Genomic DNA, 26,103 nt, shown 5'->3' with positions numbered 1-26,103 from the left:
GTGAACCTGCAGTAACAGCGGTTCACCGCTGGGCACCGCTGTTACGGCCGGCCGGCGCTGAGACACAGTCAGTGCGGCAAGCGCCGAGGGACATGAAGGACGACAGAAGGTGCGTATGTAGTGTTTTTTTTTTTTTTTTACATGGGGACTTCGGCATCGCTGAAGACAGTTTCAGCGATGCCGAAGTCGCTTGGTCGCTGGAGAGAGCTGTCTGTGTGACAGCTCCCCAGCGACCACACAGCAACTTACCAGCGATCACGTCGCTGGTCGCGATCGCTGGTAAGTTGCTTAGTGTAACGGCACCTTAAAGTTCTGAACTTTATTCAGCGACCAGCGACATCACAGCAGGATCCTGATCGCTGCTGCGTCAAACTAAACGATATCGCTAGCCAGGACGCTGCAACGTCACGGATCGCTAGCGATAACGTTACAAAGTCGTTTCGTGTGAAGGTACCTTCAGTAAATTTGTAAGCCACTAGGAGTGGACAATAAACACACACAGCATGAACAGTATTCCATTATGGTAGCCAAACACTGCAGTAGCCCTGAGCCTTTGCGGTCTTTTAAGGCTACGTTCACATTTGCGTTGTGCGCCGCAGCGTCGGCGCCGCAGCGCACAACGCAAACAAAAACGCATGCACAACGCTGCGTTTTGCGCCGCATGCGTCCTTTTTTTCATTGATTTTGGACGCAGCAAAAATGCAACTTGCTGCGTCCTCTGCGCCCGGACGCGGGCGCCGCAGGGACACATGCGGCGCAAAACGCAAGTGCGACGCATGTCCATGCGCCCCCATGTTAAATATAGGGGCGCATGACGCATGCGGCGACGCTGCGGCGCCGACCGCAAATGTGAACGTAGACTAACTGTTCTTTCACAGAATCAATTAAAGGGGTTGTCCGGTTAAAGAAGTTATCCCCAGCATGAGTAGTGTAATGTGCTAGCGCTGATCATAGGGGGCCGATGTTTGAGACTTTCCCCGATGGGCAGAATGTAGCACTTTTATCCCCGATAGAATAGACCCACAGTGCGATCCATTCATTCCTGTGGGGCTGATGAGCGATGCACTCGTCTTTTTCCGGAAACTCAATAGGGAATGAATGGAGCAACTTATGAGCGTCCGACCTGCTGCATCATCTTGTAACGGAGATAAAAGTTTGCCGCTCTGTTTGGTGCTGGTACCAGCAGTGGGACAGCCACCAATCACCTATCCTGCAGACAACCCCTTTTATTTGCAGTGAAAAAAAAATGTGGCTATTACTACTGTACATGTGAAAGCAGCTTTACGTTTCAATCTCGGATTGACTTACAAATACTAATGCGATATACTGCCTTGTAAAGGTGGCGCAAGTGGGTAACACATCCCCGGCGTTTTTCTTTAGCATGTACATAGATTTTTACAAAGACCATGCCAAGGTTTGGAATTAATTCCTGCAGGTATTTTTGCATGTGAATGTGCCTCTTCATTAGTGAGTTAAAGGTTTCACGGCAAATCCTCCAAGAAGAAGTGCAAGTCCTTCCTCTTATAATTTCCATTCTATTGAACGCATTATGGATGCTGCATTCTCGATTTTGGTTCTTCTAGGTAACTGAGATGTGAATTAATTACAATTGATTTATTGTTCCGAATGTTGTGTAATAATTCTTCATGCCGCTTCTGCTGCACCCGTGTAAAGGCTGATAAATCTCCAAATTTAATTACCGTCCATACCTGCGAGCATGTGGTCGTGTAAGAACTGTAAATGGAGCACAGCCGTTCAGTCTTTTTCGCTCGCGTTGGGTAACAGACCGTGATATTACTTTTCCCTTTACAATGTGAAGCTTGTGTACTCCTAATTTGAAACACCCAGGGGTCTTACATTTTACTGAAAAAGAAGTATCGCCCTGCGACATTAACACAATGTGACACACATTAACACAATGCATCATATTACAGTATGCAGATTATGTAAAGGAGCTACAGCTCACCCTTTTAGGATCTTGTCCTTTGTACATCAGGGTAAAATCGCTATTTTAGTCAGGTTGGCGACCATAGATTTAGGCATAAAATGTCTTATGGCCTCTTTACTGCAGGTTAATAATCAGGATACTAGCATTCCTCCAGTCATTCAGTTCGGATGATTAAATCCATTTCTGCAGGCCATTAAATCATTGTTATCAGCAGCACATCACTGTGTAAACAGGTTTTGTCTGCCCATATGACTAGGCCAATAACAAGTGTCGATCAACTTGTGATTTGGCAGAAAATGGACCATGTAATGGCCCAATTAGTTGTGCTAACACAAGATCCACATCTGGACACAACTTTAGCTAAGGGAAAGAAGTTATGTTACATGTATATTGTTCCAGGACGTTTCACAAGTGATTGTCCCTAAGTGGCCACTGCCTTTTATAAAGTAATTTCCTAAAATCACAAGAAACTAGACTGTAGTAAATGGGGTAAAATAACAAAAGAGCCATTATTTATCTGAAGAGTCCCGTAACTCCGGTGCTGCTGTTCTCCTGCTCCCAGCCGATCTCTGTCTACTCTCCTGCAATGATCACAGGCCATCAGTTCACATGAATCCACGGCCAGTCACTGGTCTCCATTTCATGCTGTCCACCTCACCCTCACTGCAGTATATATCTGGAGTATACGTCACTCTGTATCAAGATGTGGTGCCGGGATGGGATACTACTCCATGAATCGCATAAGAAAAGAATCCGGCACTGTGGTTATAATGAGAATCGCAATAAAAAGACAAAATGACAACAAGACATTCCTCGGACTTGGATCAATAAGATGAACAAAAAAATAGGGGAAGGAAAGGAAAATGACCAAATTTTATATGCATGTTTCAGTATAAGATCGGGAGAACAATTTCTGACTAAATATGATTTAAGAATTGACAATCGGGTGAAGGATCGTAAAACTTACACCAAATGATGTCACAACTAAACAGCAGGGAAGTATACTCACCACTTTCATGTCATCCGACTTTCATTATCAGAGATAAAATTAAAAAGATTCTGGATCCCTCCCCGGCGTCCAAAATAATTAATCTAAAACATACGAATTTCTCATTGAATCCGAACATCATAGTGTGCTGTGTTCTTCCAAAGGTCCACAAAAGATTGGATAGCCCCCAGGAAGACCCATTGTAATGTCCACAGACTCCATTCTTTCACACCTATCCTTTGTCGGAGAAGGTTCTCACCCCCTTGACAAAAAGTTCTACTTCATTTATTTTGGATGTGTATTTGTAAAGAAAAATTTCGTTCATCATATTGATCTAAATCTGGAGAAGGTCTTGTCGACCGAAATGTCATTTTGTTTTCTTTTTGGATTGCGATTCTCATTAAAACCACATTTCTTTTTTTTTTTGCAATTTCAAGAGTGCTGAATTCTTTTCTTAGTACATTCACTGCAGAGAGCAGAGATTAGCTGCAGTGGTCACACGAGCTCTGTAGCCAAGTAAAGATCTACAATCACTGTTTTGTTTGTTTTTGTCACCAATTGTAAACCAATTTGTCTCTTTTTCTTTGGGCGGGAACATGACATAGCAACCCATGGGGTCTGTTTCAGAAAGAAATGCTACTCTTAGTCACTATCTAATTACTGCTCCTCGGTATGGAATTGCAGTGCGCTATAGTGATGAGCGCAAGTGCTCATTACTCAGTTTGCATTGTTGCTCGGGTATGCGCCGAGTATCGCATTCGCCGGTGCTTGAGTGACATGTTCGAGTCCCCAGGGCTGTAAGCCACAAAACATACAAGCATTGCTGATAAACACGGACAATGCCGACATTTTTTGTGTCTTAACAGCCGTGAAACAGGCAGACGTGGGGGACTCGAACATGTCACTCGAGCACCCGCGATACTTGGTGCGTACCCGCGCACCCTCGACAAACTTGAGTAACACACACTTTGCGCTCATCACTAGTGCGCTAAAAGATTAATATTCATTGATGTACCACCTAACTTGGTCAATGCACCCTCAAAGGTATGATCACACCCTGCACTGCACATTGAAGGCACAGCGTAAAGGACAGTGCGAGTACCCCTAGGCTTCACATACCACAAGTGAGACCTGGCTTCCCAATGGCTGATCACTTCATGTGTAACTGTAGAGAAATTACCTGGGCCAGGTACACTGTCCACATGAAAGTAATGCAGCTTTCACCATCTGTGCAGGGCCGTATTTAGAGTGCTGCCTCCCCCTTTGGGGAGTATGACACTATCGGCAGTGACTTTGGCAAGAATCGCTGATGTGAAAGTCGCCTTTTGCAGCAGATCGGGCAGTTTTTCTGTATCTGCCGCGTAATGGATCACTTAACAGCAACACTGCATTCGGCCTCATTCATTCCCTTTGGGATTTGCGGCACTTGCCGTGATCTGGCAAATGTGGTACCATACCCCCCAACTTTTGAAGAAGGGAAGGAGGTATAAAGTTTGCACTACGCGCGCCGCAGCAAATTTTAGGCCCCGCCTCTGACCACACCCATTTCACAACTAGTCACACCCATATCCACATCCCAAGCACACCCATTTAGCACTGCTGATCACGCTGTTTCATATACAATAATTATAAACAAAAAAAATTTGGCCACACAGTGCTCCATACTGTATAATGGCCACACATGATGCTCAATACTGTATAATGGCCACCACACATGATGCTCTATACTGTATAATGGCCACACACAGTTCTCCATACTGTATAATGGCCACACAGTGCTCCATACTGTATAATGGCCACACATGATGCTCAATACTGCATAATGGCCACACATGATGCTCAATACTGTATAATGGCCACAAATGATGCTCCATACTGTATAATGGCCACACAGTCCTCCATACTGTATAATGGCCACACAGTGCTCCATACTGTATAATGGCCACACAATGCTCCATACTGTAGAACAACCACACATGATGCTCCATAATGTGTAATGGCCACACAACGTTCTCCATACTGTATAATGATCCCACATGATGCTCCATACTGTATAACGGCCACACATGATGCTCCATACTGTATAACGGCCACACATGATGCTCCATACTGTATAACGGCCACACATGACGCTCCATACTATATAACGGCCACACATGGTGCTCCATACTGTATAACGGCCACACACAGTTCTCCATACTGTATAATGATCCCACATGATGCTCAATACTGTATAATGGCCACACATGATGCTCCATACTGTATAATGACCCCCCCCCCTCCTGTATGCATGGCTCATCTTCCTCCCATCCCATATGCATGGCTCATATCCCCCATCCTGTATGCATGGCTCATATTCCCCCCCCCCCCGTATGCATGGCTCATATCCCCCCCCTGTATGCATGGCTCTTATTCCCTCCCTGTATGCATGGCTCATCTCTCAAACCCCCCCCCCCGCTCCCGCTCCCATCTTGCATGGCGCCGCTTACCGTCCTCCTTCATCCCCCCGTCCCTCATACTCACCTCTTCCACACCGCGCGGCCGCGTCGACATCCCTCTTGCTGTGTCCCGACTCCCGGCGGCGGCGCAGCACCTTCTTCCTGCTTGAGCGGTCATGTGATACCGCTCATTAAGGTCATAAATCTGCGCATATTCATGACCTTAATGAGCGGTACCACGTGACCGCTCACTCAGGACGAGCTGCAGACCCTGAGACCAGGCATCGCTGGAGCAGGGTGAGTATCGTCTTCAAGGAGGGTGGGAAGCGGGCGGGCGGCTGGGGGGCGGTCGGTCGGGAGGTGACCCACGACTTAAAAAAAAAAAAACAACCTTGCTCAGGTGTTGCCCCCCCCACATTGTCCCGCCCTAGGCACGTGCCCTCAAGTGCCTAGTGGCAAATACGGCCCTGCATCTGTGCCTGTTGAACTGTATGGCGGCTTAACTTAGGAATTTTTTTTTGCATGGAGTGTGACTATGAAGTGGCAAAAGATCTTTGGATTTAGTTTTTTAAGATGCATTTACAGCAGAAAACCAATGTAAATAGTTCCTAGGTCTCCCACATCATGATTCAGTTAGACAAGCGACAATAGCAGAGGACATTTTTTATGTTACACAATTATTAGTAAAAAGTAGAAAATCTAACAAAAGTAAAAAATAAAAACAGAACCAAGACAAGGATGTTATGTTAGGTGTTGTACTCCATAAGGAAATTCAGCCACAGGCTGCACACTCCCAAATAATAATAGCCAAGAGCAGAGAATTCTTTGTGTTTAGCTGCATCGCTCGGTTTTATTTTTCCTTGCTGTCATATCCCATGCTTAGTTTTTGTTGGCATGTGTTAAATAAAACTGTTTCTTTGCCTGTGTTTCTTTGCTTTTTCCTCTGAAGTGTGTAGTGAGGTGATAAAATGTTTGGCTCAGCTATTCACAATGTTCTGAATGCTGTTTTGATGTCGGAGCCTTATCACATCATGTATCCTTAAGTAGTGATGAGCGATCGTCCTCCGATAAGGTGTTATCTGAGCATGCTTACGTGCTTACCAAGTGTCCTTGACGTTTAAGAAAAATATGTTTGAGTCCCTACGCCTGCATGTCTCATGGCTGTTAGACAGCTGCAACATGTGGAGGGATTACCTGGTAATTAGACAATCCCTGCATGTATTGCGGCTGTCAAACAGCCATGAAATATGCAGGCGCGGGGACTCAAACATATTATTTGAGAATGCCGAGGACAGTTGGTTAGCACCTAAGCATGCTCGGTTAACACCTTTTCTGAGCACCGTCGCTCATCGCTACTACTTAGCAGTACGTATTCCTCAGATGTATGGCTGCCCCACAGTAGATGCTGGTGTCAGGCGCTATTTGGGATATCTCCTCCTTGGCTCGCTGCTCCTGCTTAGTAATGAACAGTGCCTTCTTCCTCCTGAAGCTGCCACTTCTGCATCGCCCAACCCAGGGGGCTACCTCTGCCGACATCTGGTTATTTATACCCAGACTCGTGTAAGACCTGCTGGATGCTCCCAGGTTCTCCAGGAAGCTTACGTGAGTGACGTAACGGAAAGTCACATCATTGGAGCTTTTGGGCAGAAATAAGCAGCTCGACTTCTAGTAATCCTATGACTCTGTCCAAGAACTCTTCAGTGATCACGAAGAAATCTGCCGCAGTGTTTGGCATTATCGGCCGTGGAAGGGGCCATTTATAAGCCTGACAGCTGGAACTTCCTTCCTTGCCTGCCTGGTGAGAAGTCCTAGGCAGCTGCAATTGGCAGATCATCTTACTTGTCCTTACTGTCTTCCTTCCCTACCATCACTACATGAGGTTCCCCATGTTTGCCAGACAGAAGCCAAAACTAAAAAATCTTCAACAAAGAACAAAAAGTACAAGTCTAAAAACTTTAGTGGCCGAAGTGAAAATTACAAGATTAGTATTTTATTTTGTAATATAGGTCATGATTTGAAGAAAATAAAAAAAACTATTTTTTTTTAATTCATGTAAAGCAAAAACCTGATTTAAAAAATAGGTAACTTTTTTTTAAAATGCAATCTAGCTCTACATAGAAATGGATCCTAATGGGATCTGCAGTTTTCTAATGTACATTGTATTTCAATTCTACGACATTTTCAAGAATTAGCTGACCAAAAAAAATCTAATTTAAGTAGTTCATTATGACTCCCAACTTTCATCATTATGGGACTAAAGTAGTTTACATTTCTGTAGGAAACCTAAGGGGACATCATAAATGGCGCTGCTGCTGAGATTAGTCAGACCATAACAGTAGAGGTCACTTGTCACTGGCAGCCATAGCTGTCACATCTCTAAAGTCAACGTAATATTTGTGTAGCTGTCATAGAAAAGGAATCACTGTCTCTTAATTTCCCACCAGTCATCTCATTTATTTATTTAATTTCTTATAAATCACTGATTCTTGAAAAAGGGGCCCTCTAGCCCTCTACTTTCAGATGATATTAGCATGTTCTCCTCGAAGTTCGTCTAGGTACTTACAGGTGTGAAATAATAGTGATGGGTGACGCATATTAGTTAAGAGATTACAACATTTTTTTTCTTCTGTGTTAGGTTTTCTAAAGCTTAATTAACCCATGTCCCTGCCTTTGATGTGGGCTCACACTCTGAGCCCGCATCTTTCCCTGCACTTGATGGATTTAATCAGCCATCAAGTGCCTCTAACAGCCGCGGGTGGATCCAAGATAAATGCTGCTTTCAATCACTGACCGCAGCATTTAACATGCGCAGACAGGAAGCGCGGCATTGATCCGAACCATTGACGCTTCCGTCACGTCACTGCTGAAGACCCCCACCCCTGTCACCACGGTCCTCCTGTGAATGCCAGCCATGGTATTAATTGCAATAATTTCTGGAAGCAGATGTCCGGCCATAGTCCTGAACAGCTCACTTACATATGAGAAAAATGATGGTTTCTCCGGAATAAGACATTGGATCGCAGATATCAAGGTATCATGTTATTCAGCTTCCTATGACCTACATGCCCATGTAGACGGCTTAGGAGGGATGATCCTACTGACAAATGCCCTTTAAATAAAGTAAACTGCTTGAGCTAATTGTATGAGAATAAAACTGACTTTATGGCTCCCAAATCTAGATCCAAAATGGCTTTCTAAAGGGGTAAACTACAGGTTAATGCTGCTCAGCTTCACAAAGCCTCTAAAACACCACCTTTCAGCCAATTTCACATATATTTGAAGCTGAGGCAAAGAAAAATAAAAAGCTTTTTGTTAGCGTAGTTGGCCGGATAAACATTTTTTGAAGGATCAAAGATTTTACCCTGTATGAGGTTCATCTAAGCCTTTTGTCTACTAATGCATTGTTCTATATTTAGGTTAGTAATGCGAATTCTTGGCGTGCGACACGGGAACATAGTTACACAAAGAACATGCACAGTTAGCTCTAAAATGCATATGCCCATTTAAGAAGAAAGGATTTTACTTCTGGATCATTATGCTGTAGATTTCGTGGATAGTGGTCATTGCAGACTGCAGACATGTAGGGTTGCGAAGGTGTTTGAGGTTTTCAAAAATGTGTTTATAGTTAAAAATAAGTAATATATAGATGTCCGAATAGCTGTACAGTTTAATACCTTATAAACTAAGAAGTTGCAGTTTTAGGTAACAGCCCAGTTTTTCTACTTATACTTTAGGTCATCCACAGTGATAAATATTAGGTTGCTTAGACTAATCTTTGGTCTGATGTAGAAAGAAGCTCCTTGTTATTGCTCAGGTTGAGGAGTTTGTCCTTAGTGTTTGTCTAGTATGTGTCTAGTATGTACCCTGCTGCTCTATACAACTGACATGAAAGGGATACTGCGGGAAAATAAAAAAAAACACCTTCTGCTGTCCCTGCCCTCTTACACTATAAAGATGAGATGGTCAGTGCGGTTTTATGATCTTTATAACCCTTGAAGTTCCATGTGACTAGAGCTGCTCCTCACTGCTCCCCCCTCCTGTCTAGGTCATTACATGATACACAAGTGCTCAACAGCTATCCTGAGAAGAGGGGGTGAGATCTGCTCTTGGCTGTTAGTAGCAGCAGCCAGCCACCTGATTATGTCTCCCTGTCTGCAGGGCTACTAGCAGGGAGCAGGCCATGCACCCTCACCTCGGACTGCAGAAAGGGAGCCATTGTCAGGGGGCTGGTGTGACAGGAGCTACTTTTCCATGCACTGCTCCCCCTCAGTCTGGGACATTACAACAGTGTGTAGCTCCCTGCTATCAGCAAGTTTCCTGATAATAGCTGTATCTCTACGCCCTTTCTTCTCAGGCTGGCTTTCCTTACAGGGGGAAGCAACACTTGGTATGTGATGTATTGACACATATGGGAGGAGGGAACAGTGAGGAGCAGCTCCTGTCTCATGGAATTACAAGGGTTATAAAAGATCATAAAACTCCACTGACCATCTCATCTTTATAGTGTATGAGGACAGGCGCAGTAGTATTTTATTTTAATCTCCCCGGCATACCCCTTTAATTTACAGAAACTGCGAAGTGACATGGCTTTTTTGGTAACTACCATATAGTTGAATGGAGTAACAGTCCACAAGCGGTCCTGACGCATCCTCCTGCCCACAGTGGTAGTATCAGCCACCCATGTGTATAATGTTAAGCAAAGTTGTATCCTAGTCGTTATGTCCATATCCATGAACCGGTAAGATTGAGGTGAACAGACCTAAAGGTTCTTCCAGATAGAGAACTATTGTGTTGAATTGTGGGAAGATACAGAAAAGAGAATCTTAATGGATAGAGTTTATCTGTATCCACAATGTGTGCCGTTCTTCTGGATTAGATTCTTTTGGTTAAATACTTTCAAAAATATCTTCAGAACATGACAATGGCTCAACTTTCGTTTTATGATGTGTGGAGGCTCTGAACCAAATGTGATGTCATTTGCCACAGTTATGACTTAAGTGAAGAGTTTTGTTCATGAGAGGTAGACATAGATTTTGGAATAATATAATACAAAGAAAACGATTTCAAGTGTCTTTGGATAAAAAAAAAAGTGTTTTGTCTTTTCATGGTGCCACACAAACATTGGATAGGGCTTTTTGGCTTTACCTACTCAAATGGTGACTCTATATCGGGATAACTTTTTGTGCCCAGTACAGTGACCTTGCTAGTTGATAGTAAAGGACAGTGGTCATGTCACAGGCACATTTACCACCAATAATAGTCCTTACAACTTTAATATGGTCATCATAATTTTGTTGATGAACTTTCTGAAATATGAGGTCAGCTTCCTGATAACATTGGAAACATAGCAATGGAAGTGGGCTGGATGTGAGAACAAGCTGGTTGGATTTATGCTACCAAGTGGTGAAAGGGCTACTAACCACCAGCTTTACCAACCAAGGTGGTAGTATGCATGTATCATATCCAATGTATGCTCAATCTTTTCTAGAAGCACGTCCTTCAATGCATTTACACCTGGTATTAAGAGTATGGTATTAAGAGGTTGTTTAAAGCCGTTTTACCCCACTTCAAAAGTGATCTATCAACCCAAATTGATGTAATAAAAAAAAATTCCTATATTCATTTCCTGGACATGTGCGGCTCTTCCGTTCAGGTTTCGAGTCCCTCACTGTTCTTGGGGCATCGACATCTTGAGGTGACGTCAACATCATCGTTGCAATGGAAGAAGGCCTCTGAGATGGAAAGGTGAAGGCTGCAGATGATTAGCGCCCCTCTGGATGTTAGTGCCCGGAGATCAGCAGGGGGGAAACAATAATGTATGGGAGGTAGTGGCACTAGTCCATGATGTGCATATTGAATTTATTGCATTTTTAATTATCCCACCCTAAACATATTGAGAATAGCTTTTAGAATGGGAGAAAATCCCTTTAAGGTTATAAAAATTGGATCTTTTTTATTTGGTTTAAGATCACATTGTTTAATTTTTATGTAAAATGTTATGAGGACACAATTTAAAATTGACTGCTTAAAATGATTTCCTATTTTAATATAATCTTTTCTCCCTTTCATTGCTGTATGCCCTTCCTTGTTTTAGGATGCTAAAGTAAGTCTTCTTTTTGATGTTAATTTGAAAATTCTAAATATATCTTTATTTTTTTACATGTTTTAATTATCGTAATAATCGTCTCATTACATATTACTTTCTGTAGTAGCTATTTATTTGGGATAATAAGTTATAACCGAGAAACCTTGTGTTTATTGTATTGTCTTATGCGGGGTGGTCCATGAAAAACAGGACCCTGTTTCCCTAGTTTGGTTTGTAGGTGTTAATTCTTAAGGGGGTTATTCGTCAAAGGTGTCTTACAGTAAAACCGTCTTTTTTGCTGTAAGCTACAAATTGGGGTTCCGCTTTCATTTTACCATCATTGTAAGAAATGAACGAAGCCATCACATCCTTCCATGACATTCTGGTGAAAGCTCATCCATAGAAGCAAAGGATTTCCAATGCAAGCATAATCAGTATACATGGGGACACACCAATTAAAGGGGCTTTCTGGGACAATTTTTTTTTTTTTACTGTGCCTAAAAACTAACAAGCAAGTTGTTGCTAACTACCTGCCTGTTGTGCCCAGCACCAATCTCTGCCAGTACAGCGCAGTCACAGACGGCTCTTGCCGGCAATTCTGCGGATTTCACCAACATCACATCAACAGAGCAGCAGCTTTTCTGCCGCTCTGACTGCCACAATCATGCTGATTGACAGCCAGGTCCCCACTGCCTAAATACGGAGAGCTGGCTGTCAATCAGCATGACGTGATCAGTCATGCTCTCTAGTTAGAGCAGCCCGGAAGAACTTCTCTGTTGACTAGGAGTGCGTGAATCACAGGCAGGAGCCGTCTGTTACCGCTCTGAGATGGCGCTGGGTAGAGCATGCAGGTGGTTAGCAACTACCTGCCTTTTTAGTTTTTAGACCCATATTAAAAAAAAAAAAAAAAAAGTAGTGAGCAACCTCTTTAAACATTGAATTCGGGTTTTCTATTCTACTACACATTCAATGTGTACAAAATGCAGCTGAATAGTCTGACTTTACAAACATTTCTGAAAGAATGGCTCATTCTAAAATCTCACTGAAATACAAAGTGATCGTATTTAACAACTACAGCGACTCGCAAAGTGGCAGACCATATAAAGTTACAGAGCGGGATCGCTGAGTGCTCAGGCTCATAGTGAATAAAATTTGCCAACACTCTGCTGACTCCATAATTGCAGAACTTCAAAATTCCTTTTTCATTAACATTGGCATAAAAAATGGGCAAATAGATCATTTTGGCAGGGGTTTCCATGGTCACGCATCTGCACCAAGCCTTAACTCTTCAAGCACAGCACCAAGCATCGGACAGAGTAGTGTAAAGTCGGCATCACTGGACTCTGGAGCACTGGAAACATGTTCTGTGGAGTCATAAGTCATACTTCTCTATCTTGCAGTCTGATGGACAAGTCTGGGTTTGGCGACTGCCAGAAAAACCTTTATTTGCCTTGATTGCATTATGCCAAGCATAGGTATGGGTGGGTAAGTTTGTTGAAAAACTTGACTACCCATACATACATACATACAGACATACACATCTCTGACCTCAACCCTATTGAACACCTTTGGGATGAAATAGAATGGATATTGTGAGCCTGGCCTTCTCATCCAATATCACTGTCTGACCTCACAAATGGTCCTCTAGATGAAAGGGCAAAGATTCCCAATGACACCTCCAATATCTTATAGAAAGCCTTCCCTGGAGAGTTGAAGCTGTTCTTGATGCAAAAATCCATATTTGGAGTGGGATGTCAGAAAAGCTCCCAACAATTTTCTACATAAACTGTATGTCATACTTCATGCCAAAAGGTTAACCATACCACCTTTTCTAGTCCTTTATACATTTTGGTGTAGGTATATTAGATGGCATGACCCATTGACAAATTTGGCTTAGAATTTACAACTTAAAGATGTCACAATTTGTGCAGAAATTTGGGCAAATGCAAAGGTTGTATTAAAAGGTTTGTATGGTCAGAATTTAATTTTTACCAGTTGAATGATATAATAAAAAACTAACAAATGAAGCTAGGCTCACCTACGAGCACAAGGCAGGCTGCTCCATGGTCAAGAAGGAAGTCACAACCATTTAATGCGGCAACAGGACCATTGGGACATGGAATTGGTTGCTATCAGCAGGTAACATCAGAACTGCATCATCAGAACTTCTGTATCAGATCTTAATCACTTGTTAAAAAGGAAAAAAGCATATCTAAAGAAAAATATATTGCTGTTTGCAGGGAATGCAGGGCAAGTGTTAGAAGAGCTAAAGCCAGTAATGAAGTGAGGCATGCGTGGGAAACCAAATATTGAGAAAGTCAAACTTTTGCATCCCAATTTTGCATCTGTGTTCTCTAAGAAAGTAATTGTAACATCAACTGATCTTCACAGTGCTATCAAAGGAATAAAAGAATCCACACTATCTATAAACAGAGATATGGTGAGAGAACACTTAGCTAATGTAAATTAATTTAAATCTCCTGGTCCAGATTAATTACATCCTAGGGTACTGAAAGAGTTAGCAGAGGCAATTGCAGAACCACTAGCCAGAATCTTTGAAAAATCCTGGAAAGAAAGAATATGGATCAAGGAAATTACACATCAATGAGCCTTACCTATACACCAGGAAAGATATTTGAACAAAGCATGTATGTAAGTACTTGGATAAGAATACAGTAATTAACCAGAGCCAGCATGGTTTTGTAGCAAACAAGTCTTACCAGACTAATCTAATTTCCTTCTATGATGGAATCACTCACTGAGTGGATCAAGGAAATGCCGTATATATAGTACATCTCTACTCCAGCAAAGCATGAAGGTATCTCATACTACCCTTATTGACAAAATAGCCAAGTATGGGATTGATAAGGCTACGGTTAGGTGGATTCATAACTGTCTCAGTGATCATACTCAAAGAGTGGTAATAAATGGTCGTACATCCAGGTTTTTCAAGTTGGATACCACAAGGCTCTCCCCAGCGTTGTTTCTACATTTTTAGAAATGATTTGGACAAGGGAAATGAAGGTAAACTAATCAAATTTGCAGACGCTGCAATGCTAATAGATACAGTAGATAACACTAGAGAAGATAAAGAAATGATTCAGAAAGATCTAGATAAGCTTGAACAATGGGCAGCGACTAATAGAATGGTATTTAACAGGGAGTAATGCAAGACTCCACATCTGGGCAAGAAAAATGAAAAATACTTCTACAGACTGGGAACAATAGAACTTCGCAACATCTCATGTGAAAAAGACTTTGGTATACTAATAGATCACATGACATGAGTCAACAGTGTGATGCAGCAGCAAAAAAGGCAAACACAGTTCTAGGATGTATTAAGAGAAGCATAGAGTCTAGATCACAAGCCTCATCTGGAATACTGTGTCCTTTTCTTGGCACCACATTTTAAGGCTGCTTTCACACTAGCGTCGGCACGGGGCCGTTGCTATGCGTCGGCCCGACGTGCCGACGCGCGTTGTGAAAATGCGTTGTGAAAATAATGCCCAACGTGAGCAGCGGAAGCAGTCTTACGACACTTCCGCTGCCCCATTGTAAGGTTCGGGGAGGAGGGGGCGGAGTTTCGGCCGCGCATGCGCTGTTGAAAATGGTGGACACAACGCGCAAAAAAAAGTTACATGTAACTTTTTTTGTGCCGACTGTCCACCAAAACACGACGCAACCATCGTGCGACGTGTGGCGATACGTCGCAATGCGTCGGTAATGTAAGTCTATGGGGAAAAAAACGCATCCTGCAGACAACTTTGCAGGATGCGTTTTTTCTCCTAAACAACGCATTGCGACGTATTGCAAACGACGCTAGTGTGAAAGTAGCCTAAAAAAGACATTGAAAAACTGAAACAAGTTCAGAGAAAAGCTATCAGAATGATGAGCGAACTGCAAACTATGTCCTACGAGAAACTAGTAAAGGATCTGGATATGTTTAGCTTGTTAAAAAGAAGGATAAGAGGAGACTTAGTAGCTGTCTACAAATATCTGAAGGCATGTCACAGTATAGAGGGATCATCCTTATTCTCATTTGCACATGGAAAAATGAGAAGCAATGGAATTAAACTGAAAGGGAGAAGATACAGATAGATATTAGAAAGTGAGGGTGATCAGTGAGTGGAATATGCTGCCACGAGAGGTGATGAGTAGTGATGAGCGAGTATACTCGTTGCTCGGGTTTTCCCGAGCACGCTCGGGTGGTCTCCTAGTATTTATGACTACTCTGAGATTTAGTTTTCATCCCGGCAGCTGAATGATTTACAGCTATTAGCCAGCTACTAACCCCCACATGTACTTAGGCTGGCTAGTAGCTGTAAATCATTCATCTGCTGCGATGAAAACTAAATATCTGAACACTAACAAATACTCGGAGATCACCCGAGCAACGAATAACACTCGCTCATCACTAGTGATGAGTTCTCCCTCAATGGAGGTCTTCAAACAGAGGCTAAACAGACGTGTCTGAGTGGGTAGAGTGAATCCTGGGGTTGGACACGATGACCCTTGAGGTCCCTTCCAACACGAACATTCTATCATCTTTGATGTCGGTGTTGTTTTGCTGCTGAAGACACCTGACCACAACGGCTAAGCATGGCTCTCATTGGTCCTGCTACCGTGATTGTAAAGATTGTAAATTTTTTTTATTTTGCTCGGTCGACTCCTTTGAAGAGGTAGGGAAAAAAGAAGCATAGGTACATAGGATGAGAAAAAGACACAGGTCCATTAAGTTCAACTTTTCTTGATCAATTATAATTTTTTTTAATCTTGCGATCATTTATATACCTCAGTGCCATTTGATGTAGATAAGCATCAATGTTGTAGATAAGCATCAATACCTTTTTTTTTTTTTTTTTAACTTTTTTTTGATATCGAGAATTACCAACACAAAAGAACTACAGAACCAAAAGGCTACGTTCCCACGATCAGGAAGTAGCAGTGCTTTGGATGCAGCATATCCTCGCTGCAGCCAAAGCGCGCTCTAATCACACAGGTAAATCCCAATGTGTTCACTGACCAATGCGGATTAACGCAATCAATACATAGGTATTGTAGAAATTTCTGTTTCAGAGACTATTGTCTCCGCAACAGAATTTGACATGCTGCGGCTCATAAACCTGCGCATCGGGTGAGTTTATGTAGCGTCAAATAGAAGCACAGTGGGCATGGGATTTCTATAAATCTCATCAACTGCTCTTGTATCATAGAATGCAGCGTTTTGAACGCAGTGTGAGTGCACTCCGTCCAAAATGATGCTATTTCTGACCGTGGGCATGTACCTCCACATGTCACAAGTATGCTTAAAGATTTTAAGATCACTTTATAAAAAAAAAGTACTGACACCCCAGCCAATATCAAGGCAGTAGTGCAGAAGTACAGGGATAGCTGAAGACTGGCATAAGGTTAAAGGGAACCTGTCACCCCTAAAATCGAAGATGAGCTAAGCCTACCAGTATCGGGCTTATCTACAGCAATCTGGAATGCTGTAGATAAGCCCCCGATGTTACCTGAAAGATGAGAAAAAGAGGTTATATTATACTCACCCAGGGGCGGTCCCGCTGCGGTCCGATGGGCATCGCGGTCTGGTCCGGGGCCTCCCATCTTCTTACGATGATGTCCTCTTGTATTCACGCTGCGGCTCCGGCGCATACAAAGTACGCCTGCGCCGGAGCCCCAGCGTGAAGACAAGAAGAGGACGTCATCCTATGAAGATAGGAGGCCCCGGACCGCGACCCCCATCGAATCAGACCGCCACCCAGGGGAGTATAAGCTAACCTCTTTTTCTCATCTTTCAGGATACATCGGGGCCTTAGCTACAGCATTACAGAATGCTGTAGATAAGCCCCTGATGTTGGTGGGCTTAGCTCATCTTCGATTTTTGGGGTGACAGGTTCCCTTTAAAGGGGTTGTTCCCTTTCAATTAAATCTCCCCTGGCTTCAATTTGCTACCAAGTAAAACAATCCATTCTGTACTCATCCCCGGGTCCATCGCGAGTCTCTAGTGCATTTCCCGATGCCTGGCATTGGCTGATATTGGCAGTGATGCTGACATCATATTGACATTGCATCAGACAATCAGTGAGTTCAGAGTCTATGAATGGAGGATTGGTCTACACAAGTACACCCCATAAGAGCTACTGAGCTCGCTGATCAGCTGCCACACTGTCAAGGTGGCATCGTCTCCGCAGTCAATGCAGACATCAGGAACAGCGACAGGGAGTTGTTGGTGGAACCTGTGAAGAGGAGTACATCAGTTTGTTTTTTTATGGCAACCTTCAACCAGAGGCCAAACCTACAGTAATTGAAAGGGAACAACACCTTTAAGCCTAAAGGTACCGTCACACTGAGCAACTTTCCAACAAGAACGACAGCGATCCGTGACGTTGCAGCGTCCTGGATAGCGATCTCGTTGTGTTTGACACGCAGCAGCGATCAGGATCCTGCTGTGACATCGCTGGTCGGAGCTAGAAGTCCAGAACTTTATTTTGTCGCTGGATCACCCGCTGTCATCGCTGGATCGGTGTGTGTGACACCGATCCAGCGATGTGTTCACTTGTAACCAGGGTAAACATCGGGTTACTAAGCGCAGGGCCGCGCTTAGTAACCCGATGTTTACCCTGATTACCATTGTAAATGTAAAAAAAAAACAGTACATACTCACATTCCGGTGTCTGTCACGTCCCTCGCCGTCAGCTTCCCGCACTGACTGTGAGTGCTGGCCGTAAAGTAAAAGCAGAGCACAGCGGTGACGTCACCGCTGTGCTGTGCTTTACGGCCGGCACTGACACAGTCAGTGCGGGAAGCTGACGGTGGGGGACGTGACAGACACCGGAATGTAAGTATGTACTGGTTTTTTTTTTACATTTACAATGGTAACCAGGGTAAACATCGGGTTACTAAGCATGGCCCTGCGCTTAGTAACCCGATGTTTACCCTGGTTACCCGGGGACTTCGGCATCGTTGGTCGCTGGAGAGCTGTCTGTGTGACAGCTCTCCAGCGACCACACAACGACTTACCAACGATCACGGCCAGGTCGTATCGCTGGTCGTGATCGTTGGTAAATCGCTTAGTGTAACGGTACCTTAAGGGTTTATCCACAATTAACCCTGTTTACACAAGAACAGCACTCAACTGAGTGCTTCTACCTCAAGAGTGGGGTCTTTGCACTCTTCCAGTCTTTTGACTGACATGTCAAAAGATTCTTGAAAGTCCATTAAGATGAAGTGGTCTCCCACCCCAAGATACAGCACCAGTCTTGTCTATTGGTTGTGTCTTGTATTGCAGTCCTGCCCCAATCACAAATAATTGCAGTCATTACATAATTATGCAGAAATTTAAGTCTTTACATGTTTCTCTTTGCCTGCTTCTGCAGTTTTGCATCAAGCCAAACTACCAAAAACTGTAATTAGGGACTGTTTCGGTTTTAAAATAGGGCCGTGATTGCACCAAATCTGACGTTAGCTCATGGGGTTATATTACTGCAGCTCTCGGCCATAACACCATGTGCCCAAATAAATTGAAGCCTGAGCCCTTAAAGTGAAACTCATTTCAGGAGAACTTGCAGCAGAATGTGTGTGTCTGCCCCTAGCTCCTCCTTCCTGCGCCTCCCCTCTCTATAGAATTTTACAAGCACAACTGTCATCTCCCATCTTAGTATTGGGAAAGTCTGTATTCACTGAAGACAGATTATACCTCTGAACTGGGAGTGGAAGATCCGTCCAGGAGGAGAACGAAACACATTTATCCGACAAGATATATAAAGTTTTTTCTTTTCATGTCTACGATTGATTTATGAAAAAAAAATAATGAAAATAACTCTTTAAATTCAGTATTTTTAGCTATTTTTTCACCACAATAGTCATCTTTTAGCAGGCATGTGCCCATTCTCACATCGAACATATTAAGTTATCATTTATACGTTGAATACAAATATCTGGCTACTATATGTTATGTGATTGTTATTATATAAAAAGTATGTGAACGCCTAAGTTAAATTTTCAACATTTAGTATCACAAAAGTGCTTGAATAAGGGTTTGGTCCTCTGCTCCTTTATTTCTGAAAGACTTGATACCTGGGACATGGCTTTGATTCAGTAATAAGGATGTGAATGATTTCTGCCACAGATATAGAGGGATTAGTGTTCACATTTTTGACAGAAGTGTTAAATGGCAGTAATGTCGGAGAATAGTAGCCGATGTTCTCCATTCAGTGCTTCTGTCCAGCCACCCCTGGAGCTGGAAACAGCTGATTGATTGGGGTGACAAAAGTCAGACTCCCTCAGATTTGATACTGAAGATCTATCCTAAGGATAGTACATCGGTACTGTATGCTTGGACAACGCCTTCAATGTAAGTCCATGCGGTGTGGGGTGTGGGTATTTCATGGCTGTATGCATGAGTTCTTTCATGTTTGTTAGCCATTGTAGTGGTACAATTCATAAAACCCTACTAATAAGAAAGGTGTTCATATACTGTTGATCCTTTAGAGTGTATTTTCCTCTTGCTAATTCTCTCGAGGTGATGTTGTGGCCTGATGTTATATCAATCAATCCTACTTGGTCTTTTGTTACGTCTGTTACCCGCTTTAGGGTTTTGAAACCCTCAAACGACTAAAAGGAGTCACTTGTCCATGGTGGAAGCCACCCACTCGCTATACTTAAAAGTATAGGGCAAAGATGCTGGCAGTGGAGCTGTTGCAAAAACAACACCAAAGCCACCAACCCTATCTCCCAGGAGCAGTTTTTAAACAAATGAAAAAAACTTGTTCATTACTCATCCTTCCCGGGTCCAGCGTTGAATCTCCGCTACTGCCCCGATGTCTATTCTTGTCTGTTGGCATCACATCGACGGCACTGTAGCCAATAAATGAGCTCAGCCGCATTGGGCAGCTCGTGCCCTCAAATTGGGCAGCAGCCAGTTATTAGTTGCAGCTCTGTCGACGTTACATCGGTGATGCATGAAATAACGGACATTGGGAGCAACAATGGAGACTCGGCACTGGACTCGACTCGGATGTGGACGCGGGGAGAGTGAGTGAATAATATGTTTGAGTTTTTTTGTGGTGGTGGTGAGGGGGGTAAACATACTGCAGCTGAAAGACAAGGTGTTTTGTTTGTTTTTTTCTAGATCAGTTGCCCAGAAGAAGAGAAATTTAGCATTGTGTAGTATAATGTTAATCCCCTTACGAAATGATTTATGTATGCGGTTTTGAGCAGTTTCTTGAAGATCATAAAAATCCTCTTGCCACTTTTTTCAAAAATGTCATAACTCAGTTGTTCAAAGAAAGCCTGTGTGAAATAAAGGCTGTCTATGTTCCAGAGCACATGACTCCGATCCTGGGTTAATAGAGACTCCATAATCCACCACAGAAGTTCACAGACGCTTTTATTCCTCAGTTAGGATTAGAAAGATAAGGGCCTGTCTCACCCTAAACTCACCCCGAGAAGCCGGATTTAAGGAGTTTGTCAAGTTAACACTTTGATTTCAGCTACACCTAAGCTCTGTCAGTTCTATGAGAAATTGGGTTATGCCTGCTGAATCGAATGTTTAGCTTTTTCTCGAGGCACATTCTCTAGATATCACGAGGCCCTACACAGTACCCTATCTTAATTACTCCCAACTTTTTCCCGTTTTGGCGCTATGTCAGGCGGTCTGCGAGAAATCAAATGTGACTTTAGATAATAATCATTCTGAACAGTGGGTGCCTTGTGAGAAATTATATTTAGAGCACTTATCAGGCAGTTATTAAACACTTTTAGGTCAAATTCAGACATCCGTGAAACACTGTGTACGGTCTCCAACCAGAACTCATGCCTATATGACTGAAGTTCGGGTCAGAAGACCTGCGGTTAGTCTGTTCTCTGACCATGTTTCATGGTATTCAGAATGGGAGAGGTGTGACAACTTGGACCCCCACTAATCCTAAGAATAGGGTTATGAGATGTCCACCTGAATCTAGCGGGAGTTGAACATGTGCATCCTTTCATTCTCTATGGGATTGCTGAAGATAGATGAACACACCTCTCCCATTCTCATGATTCCCACAGAAAATGAGCGGAGTGGTGGTGTGTATATCAGGCCGCTGGTACATGCTTGGAATTCTTACTCCGTTCTTAATGAAAACCCATCAGCACATTTTTGTAACATAAAGTAAAAACATGGCTGTAAACGGGTTACATTGATCCCTTTGGTGAAGAAATCTACGGTATTTTTCTGCAACCAGTATTTGAAGTTTTCTACTAATTAGGTCTTGTCTTCCTTGTGTGTGATTCCCCGGCCCCTCTGCTGTCTCCAGTCTGTCAATGACTGGTCACTACTGAGATTTCTAACAAAGAAGGCCGGTCATAGAAAGAGGCCAGGCCGGGGAAGTCACAGAGAGGAAGCAGAAGACCCAGGGCACAGTCCGGCCCTGTGCACCAAAATCTAATGGAAAACTTCAAAGGGTGATTAACCTTTACACGACTGGGTGATTTTCTTGCTCTTTTTTTAAATTAATTATTATTATTGCATCCAACAAGCCGAACCATATGAGCCCTTTTTTTGCATGGTGAGTTGTACTTTTGAATCATTCATTTTATCATGTGATGTACTGGAAAGCGGGGGGAAAATTCTAAGTACGTTAAAAAATGCAACAAAAAAATATAATTCCACAATTGTTTTTTTTTAAATTTGCCATGATCACTAGATGGTAAAACTGACCTGGCAATATGATTCTCCGGGTCAGTGCGAGTATGCAGACACCTAGCACATGTACAGGGTGGCACATGTTAAGGAGCTGAAACTCCTAAACCCTTCATCCAATTTTAATTTGGATACCCTCAAATGAAAGCTGAAAGTCTGAACTTCAACTGCATCTGAATTGTTTTGTTTAAAATTTATTGTGATAATGTCTATAACCAAAATTAGAAAAATGTTGTCTCTGTCCAAATATATATGGACCTAACTGTATTTTTTTTTTAATTTAAAGGAAACCTGTCACCAGAAAAAAAACTCTATTATCCTGCAGATATGGGGTTATTCTGCAGGTTAATAGCGTTATTTTGCTGGATGGCGCTTGCTCTTAGACTAACGCTTCGGGGAAAAATTAAATTTATTATCCACAGCAGCATTTGGGTTTCAATCACGGGGGTGGATCTGGCGCAGGTTTAGTCACCATACAGAGCGATGGCTGCAACCGCGCCCCCAGCACTGACAGCTACCCTAATGCAGAGCCAGCGTCAGTCAGGACCAGGGGTGCGGTTTCAATCACAAGGGTGGTGCCTGTGTGGGATCAGTCACCGCTCTTAGAATACAGAGCTGCGGCTGTAACTGCACTCCTAGCCATGACTGACACTGGCTCTGAATTGGGGCCGGCTGTCAGTCAAGGCCAGGGAAGCAGTTACAGCAGCCACTCTATATTTTCAGAGCGGTGACTGAATCAGGGCCGGCGCCGCCCCCCCTGGCGTTAGACTAAGTGCAGGAGCCGGCCAACATAATAACGCTATTATTAACCTACTCAGCTCAGTGGAGCATGCCCCTAGGCCATAACATATAACCAAAAGGGAAAATCTCTATCAAAGGGACTGTAAATAATGTGATCTAAAGTATATAAACCATATATTAAAAATAGAGATAATCAAACGAGGGGTAAGCTTTCAAAAAATATATTTTATGATATTAAACATTGAACATATAAATATCACCCAATAAGAGTAATGTGGGATGAAAGAAGAGATGCAGCTAAGAGATTGATGTGTTAGATGGAATAGAATGCCACATCAAAAGAAAAACAAAAATGTCTCACAAATTTTGCTCTCCTTGCACTGATAATGATGAACGATTAATCCTTAACGTCCAATGACGGATATATCCGACATTGGACGCCTCCCCGTTTGGTGCAGCCTCCGGCGATGAGCCCGCACCTTTTTCAGAACACGACATCTGATCTGATCAGCTGTCATGTGCCCCTAACAGCCACGGATGGAATCGTGATCCACCCTCAGCTGTTAACATGTTAAATGCTGCGGTCAAACTCTTGACAGCGGCATTTAACATGCTTGCGCAGAAAGCGTGTCATTAACACCGCCCATTGGCGCCCGTGTCACATGACCGCGGGTCACCGATGGGTAGGCATGACAGCCCTGGGTCTGCCAGAGACCCCTGTGGCTGTCCTAGCTGGATAGCTATGTGAGCATGTCTGCTATATAGAGCCGGGCTGCTGTCATTTCTGTTTTTTTCAGTCAAGATGGGGTGCCAAGTGTACATTAATGAGAAAAAAAATGAACTTTTTTGAATTTACCAAATGGTTTCAATGAAACAGTGAAAAATTTAAAGGGGTCTGAATACTTTCCGTACCCACTGTCTATAAATTTTTTGCCTAAAATACAAAGGAAGTGTGTTTTGTTTAACTTTAGGCCTTTTAGAGATCATTTAATCTTTAACTTGCTTAACCGTTCACAATAACAGTAATTTTGACCAGGGCTGCCCAAACTGTATATATGGATAACATGGGGTCTGTCATTCACAGTCGTTGATGGTCACAGCTCACCTTCCCCACTCCCTGCAGTCACCTCTGCACAGATCACAGAGGATGCCCACAACACTCTACTATAGAAATCAGTGGCCATCCCCAGTTTCCTGTGTACCTGGAACTGCAGTAAAGCTTTCCTATAAATGATGTCAGTGGCAGGATAGCAGCCCCATAATCTTGAACTAAAAGTAGGATAATAATTAAAAAATGGTTAAAATCAAAAAGAACATGTGTCAGCTTCTGGTTAAAATAAGACGCGTGTTCATTTTAATTGTTTTACTCAATAACTTTGTGATTAAATATCTGAATATACATGCACATGTGAAGTCACGGCAGAAAAGTAATAGACAGTATTTACAGTACAATAGCTACAATATATATAGTCACATGGTGCTTTGTTATAATGTAAAGTGCTATCAGGGGGCAGAGCAGCAGGGCATAAACCAGGGCTCTCTTTCCATTGTCATCGTCACATTTCGATATCTGTCCTCACTTTTCTGTGAATCAAGAAGTAATGTAACTTTAGGCAGCATGAAGAAGTAGTATGGAACTGACTCTTCCACATCTTGTGTTTCCTCAACAGGAGGCAGAGACACCACGAAGCGTCCTGGAAGAAATCGGTCTGACATAAACCTCGGCTGCTGTCACCTGCGTCCCTTTGTTGTCCCATCAATGTTCACTGCCTTCACCTCAGTGTTAGACCAATAGTGTGAGATGCCGTCTGTCAGTATTACTGTACTGCTAAGCTGCTTTAGTTATAAGTCTTCAACGGAAACTTCTCCATAGAAAATCTACCAACATAAAAGGGACTCGCACCTTGTAAATTGTAGCACATGTGACCCGTCGTAACAAAACACTTTTTTTCTGTTATTTAGAGCACATTGTTAGCTTTTCGTGCTTCTCAGAGGGAACATTTACACACATGACGTATCTGGCTCTGATCCTGCCTTTACACCAGAACCATGTGTGTGAATCAGAGCAGCACGATGGAGCCCAGTTTCTAGTTTTTGACAACCAAAGACACTGCCCTTACTCACGATAGGCCATTTTTTAACACATAAAGGGATTACGGAAACTGTTTACCGCTAGAATTTATTTTTTTGTAAACCAAAGAATTTGTATGAGTGTTAATGAGACCTGTCCCTCCGTTCTGATGATGTCCGATGTTCAGGAGTAGCTTCAAGCAGCCCGTCCTCATGGTGTGTGAACATTAAAGTTCCAGATAAGACGTGACTCACTCTATTGCTTTATTTCTGTCCTCTGGGAGATGTCTGATCAAACCCATGTTCATTCCACACATCGGCCTCCATGTCATGGTGCAAGCAGAAAAGAATCCCTAAAATGATAAAAACCTTCAGAGTGTTCTTATAGATGTGGTAAGAGCTGATGTATCGGCTGTATAATGTACAGATACCCCACACAGCTGTCTAGGTCCCGCTCTGTACCCCACACAGCTGTCTAGGTCCCGCTCTGTACCCCACACAGCTGTCTAGGTCCAACACTGTAACCCACACAGCCGTCTAGGTCCAACACTAACCCACACAGCCGTCTAGGTCCAACACTATACCCCACACAGCCGTCTAGGTCCCACACTGTAACCCACACTGCAGTCTATGTTCTGCTCTGTAACCCACACAGCCGTCTAGGTCCAACACTGTAACCCACACAGCCGTCTAGGTCCCACACTGTACTGGATAACAGCCGTCTAGGTCCCACACTTCCCCACACTGCTGTCTAGGTCCAACACTGTAACCCACCCAGCCGTCTAGGTCCCACACTGCTGTCTAGGTTCTGCTCTGTACCCCACACAGCCGTCTAGGTCCCACACTGTACCCCACACAGCCGTCTAGGTCCCTCTCTACCGCACATAGCAGTCTAGGTCCCGCCCTGTACCCTACACAGCCGTCTAGGTCCCACACTGCTGTCTAGGTCCCACACTGTACCCCACACAGCCGTCTAGGTCCCATACTGTACCCCACACAGCCGTCTAGGTCCCACACTGCTGTCTAGGTCCCATACTGTACCCCACACAGCCGTCTAGGTCCCGCTCTGTACTCCACACTACCATCTAGGTCCTGCACTGTACCCCACACAGCCATCTTTGTCCCTCACTGTGCCCAACACAGACG

The 26,103-nt window shown here is 43.4% G+C and overlaps 1 protein-coding gene across 6 annotated transcripts in view; it reads left to right on the top strand.

Annotated features, from left to right (window-relative positions):
• The window catches only part of AP1S2 (adaptor related protein complex 1 subunit sigma 2), a 90,237-nt gene extending 65,030 nt beyond the window's left edge, over nucleotides 1-25,207 (top strand). For all 6 annotated transcript variants that reach the window (XM_077294201.1, XM_077294198.1, XM_077294199.1 and 3 more), the window contains one exon: nucleotides 24,558-25,207. Coding sequence is in view for 4 of the 6 variants with exons in the window: in XM_077294198.1 (XP_077150313.1) it covers nucleotides 24,558-24,605 (48 nt within the window). In the remaining 2 variants the exon portion in view is untranslated. The remainder of the gene's footprint in view (nucleotides 1-24,557) is intronic.
• The last annotated feature ends 896 nt before the right edge of the window (nucleotides 25,208-26,103 follow it).

Source organism: Ranitomeya variabilis, chromosome 3 (genome assembly GCF_051348905.1).
Source record: "Ranitomeya variabilis isolate aRanVar5 chromosome 3, aRanVar5.hap1, whole genome shotgun sequence".
Taxonomy (NCBI): domain Eukaryota; kingdom Metazoa; phylum Chordata; class Amphibia; order Anura; family Dendrobatidae; genus Ranitomeya; species Ranitomeya variabilis.
This window is presented reverse-complemented; position numbering and strand designations above follow the sequence as displayed.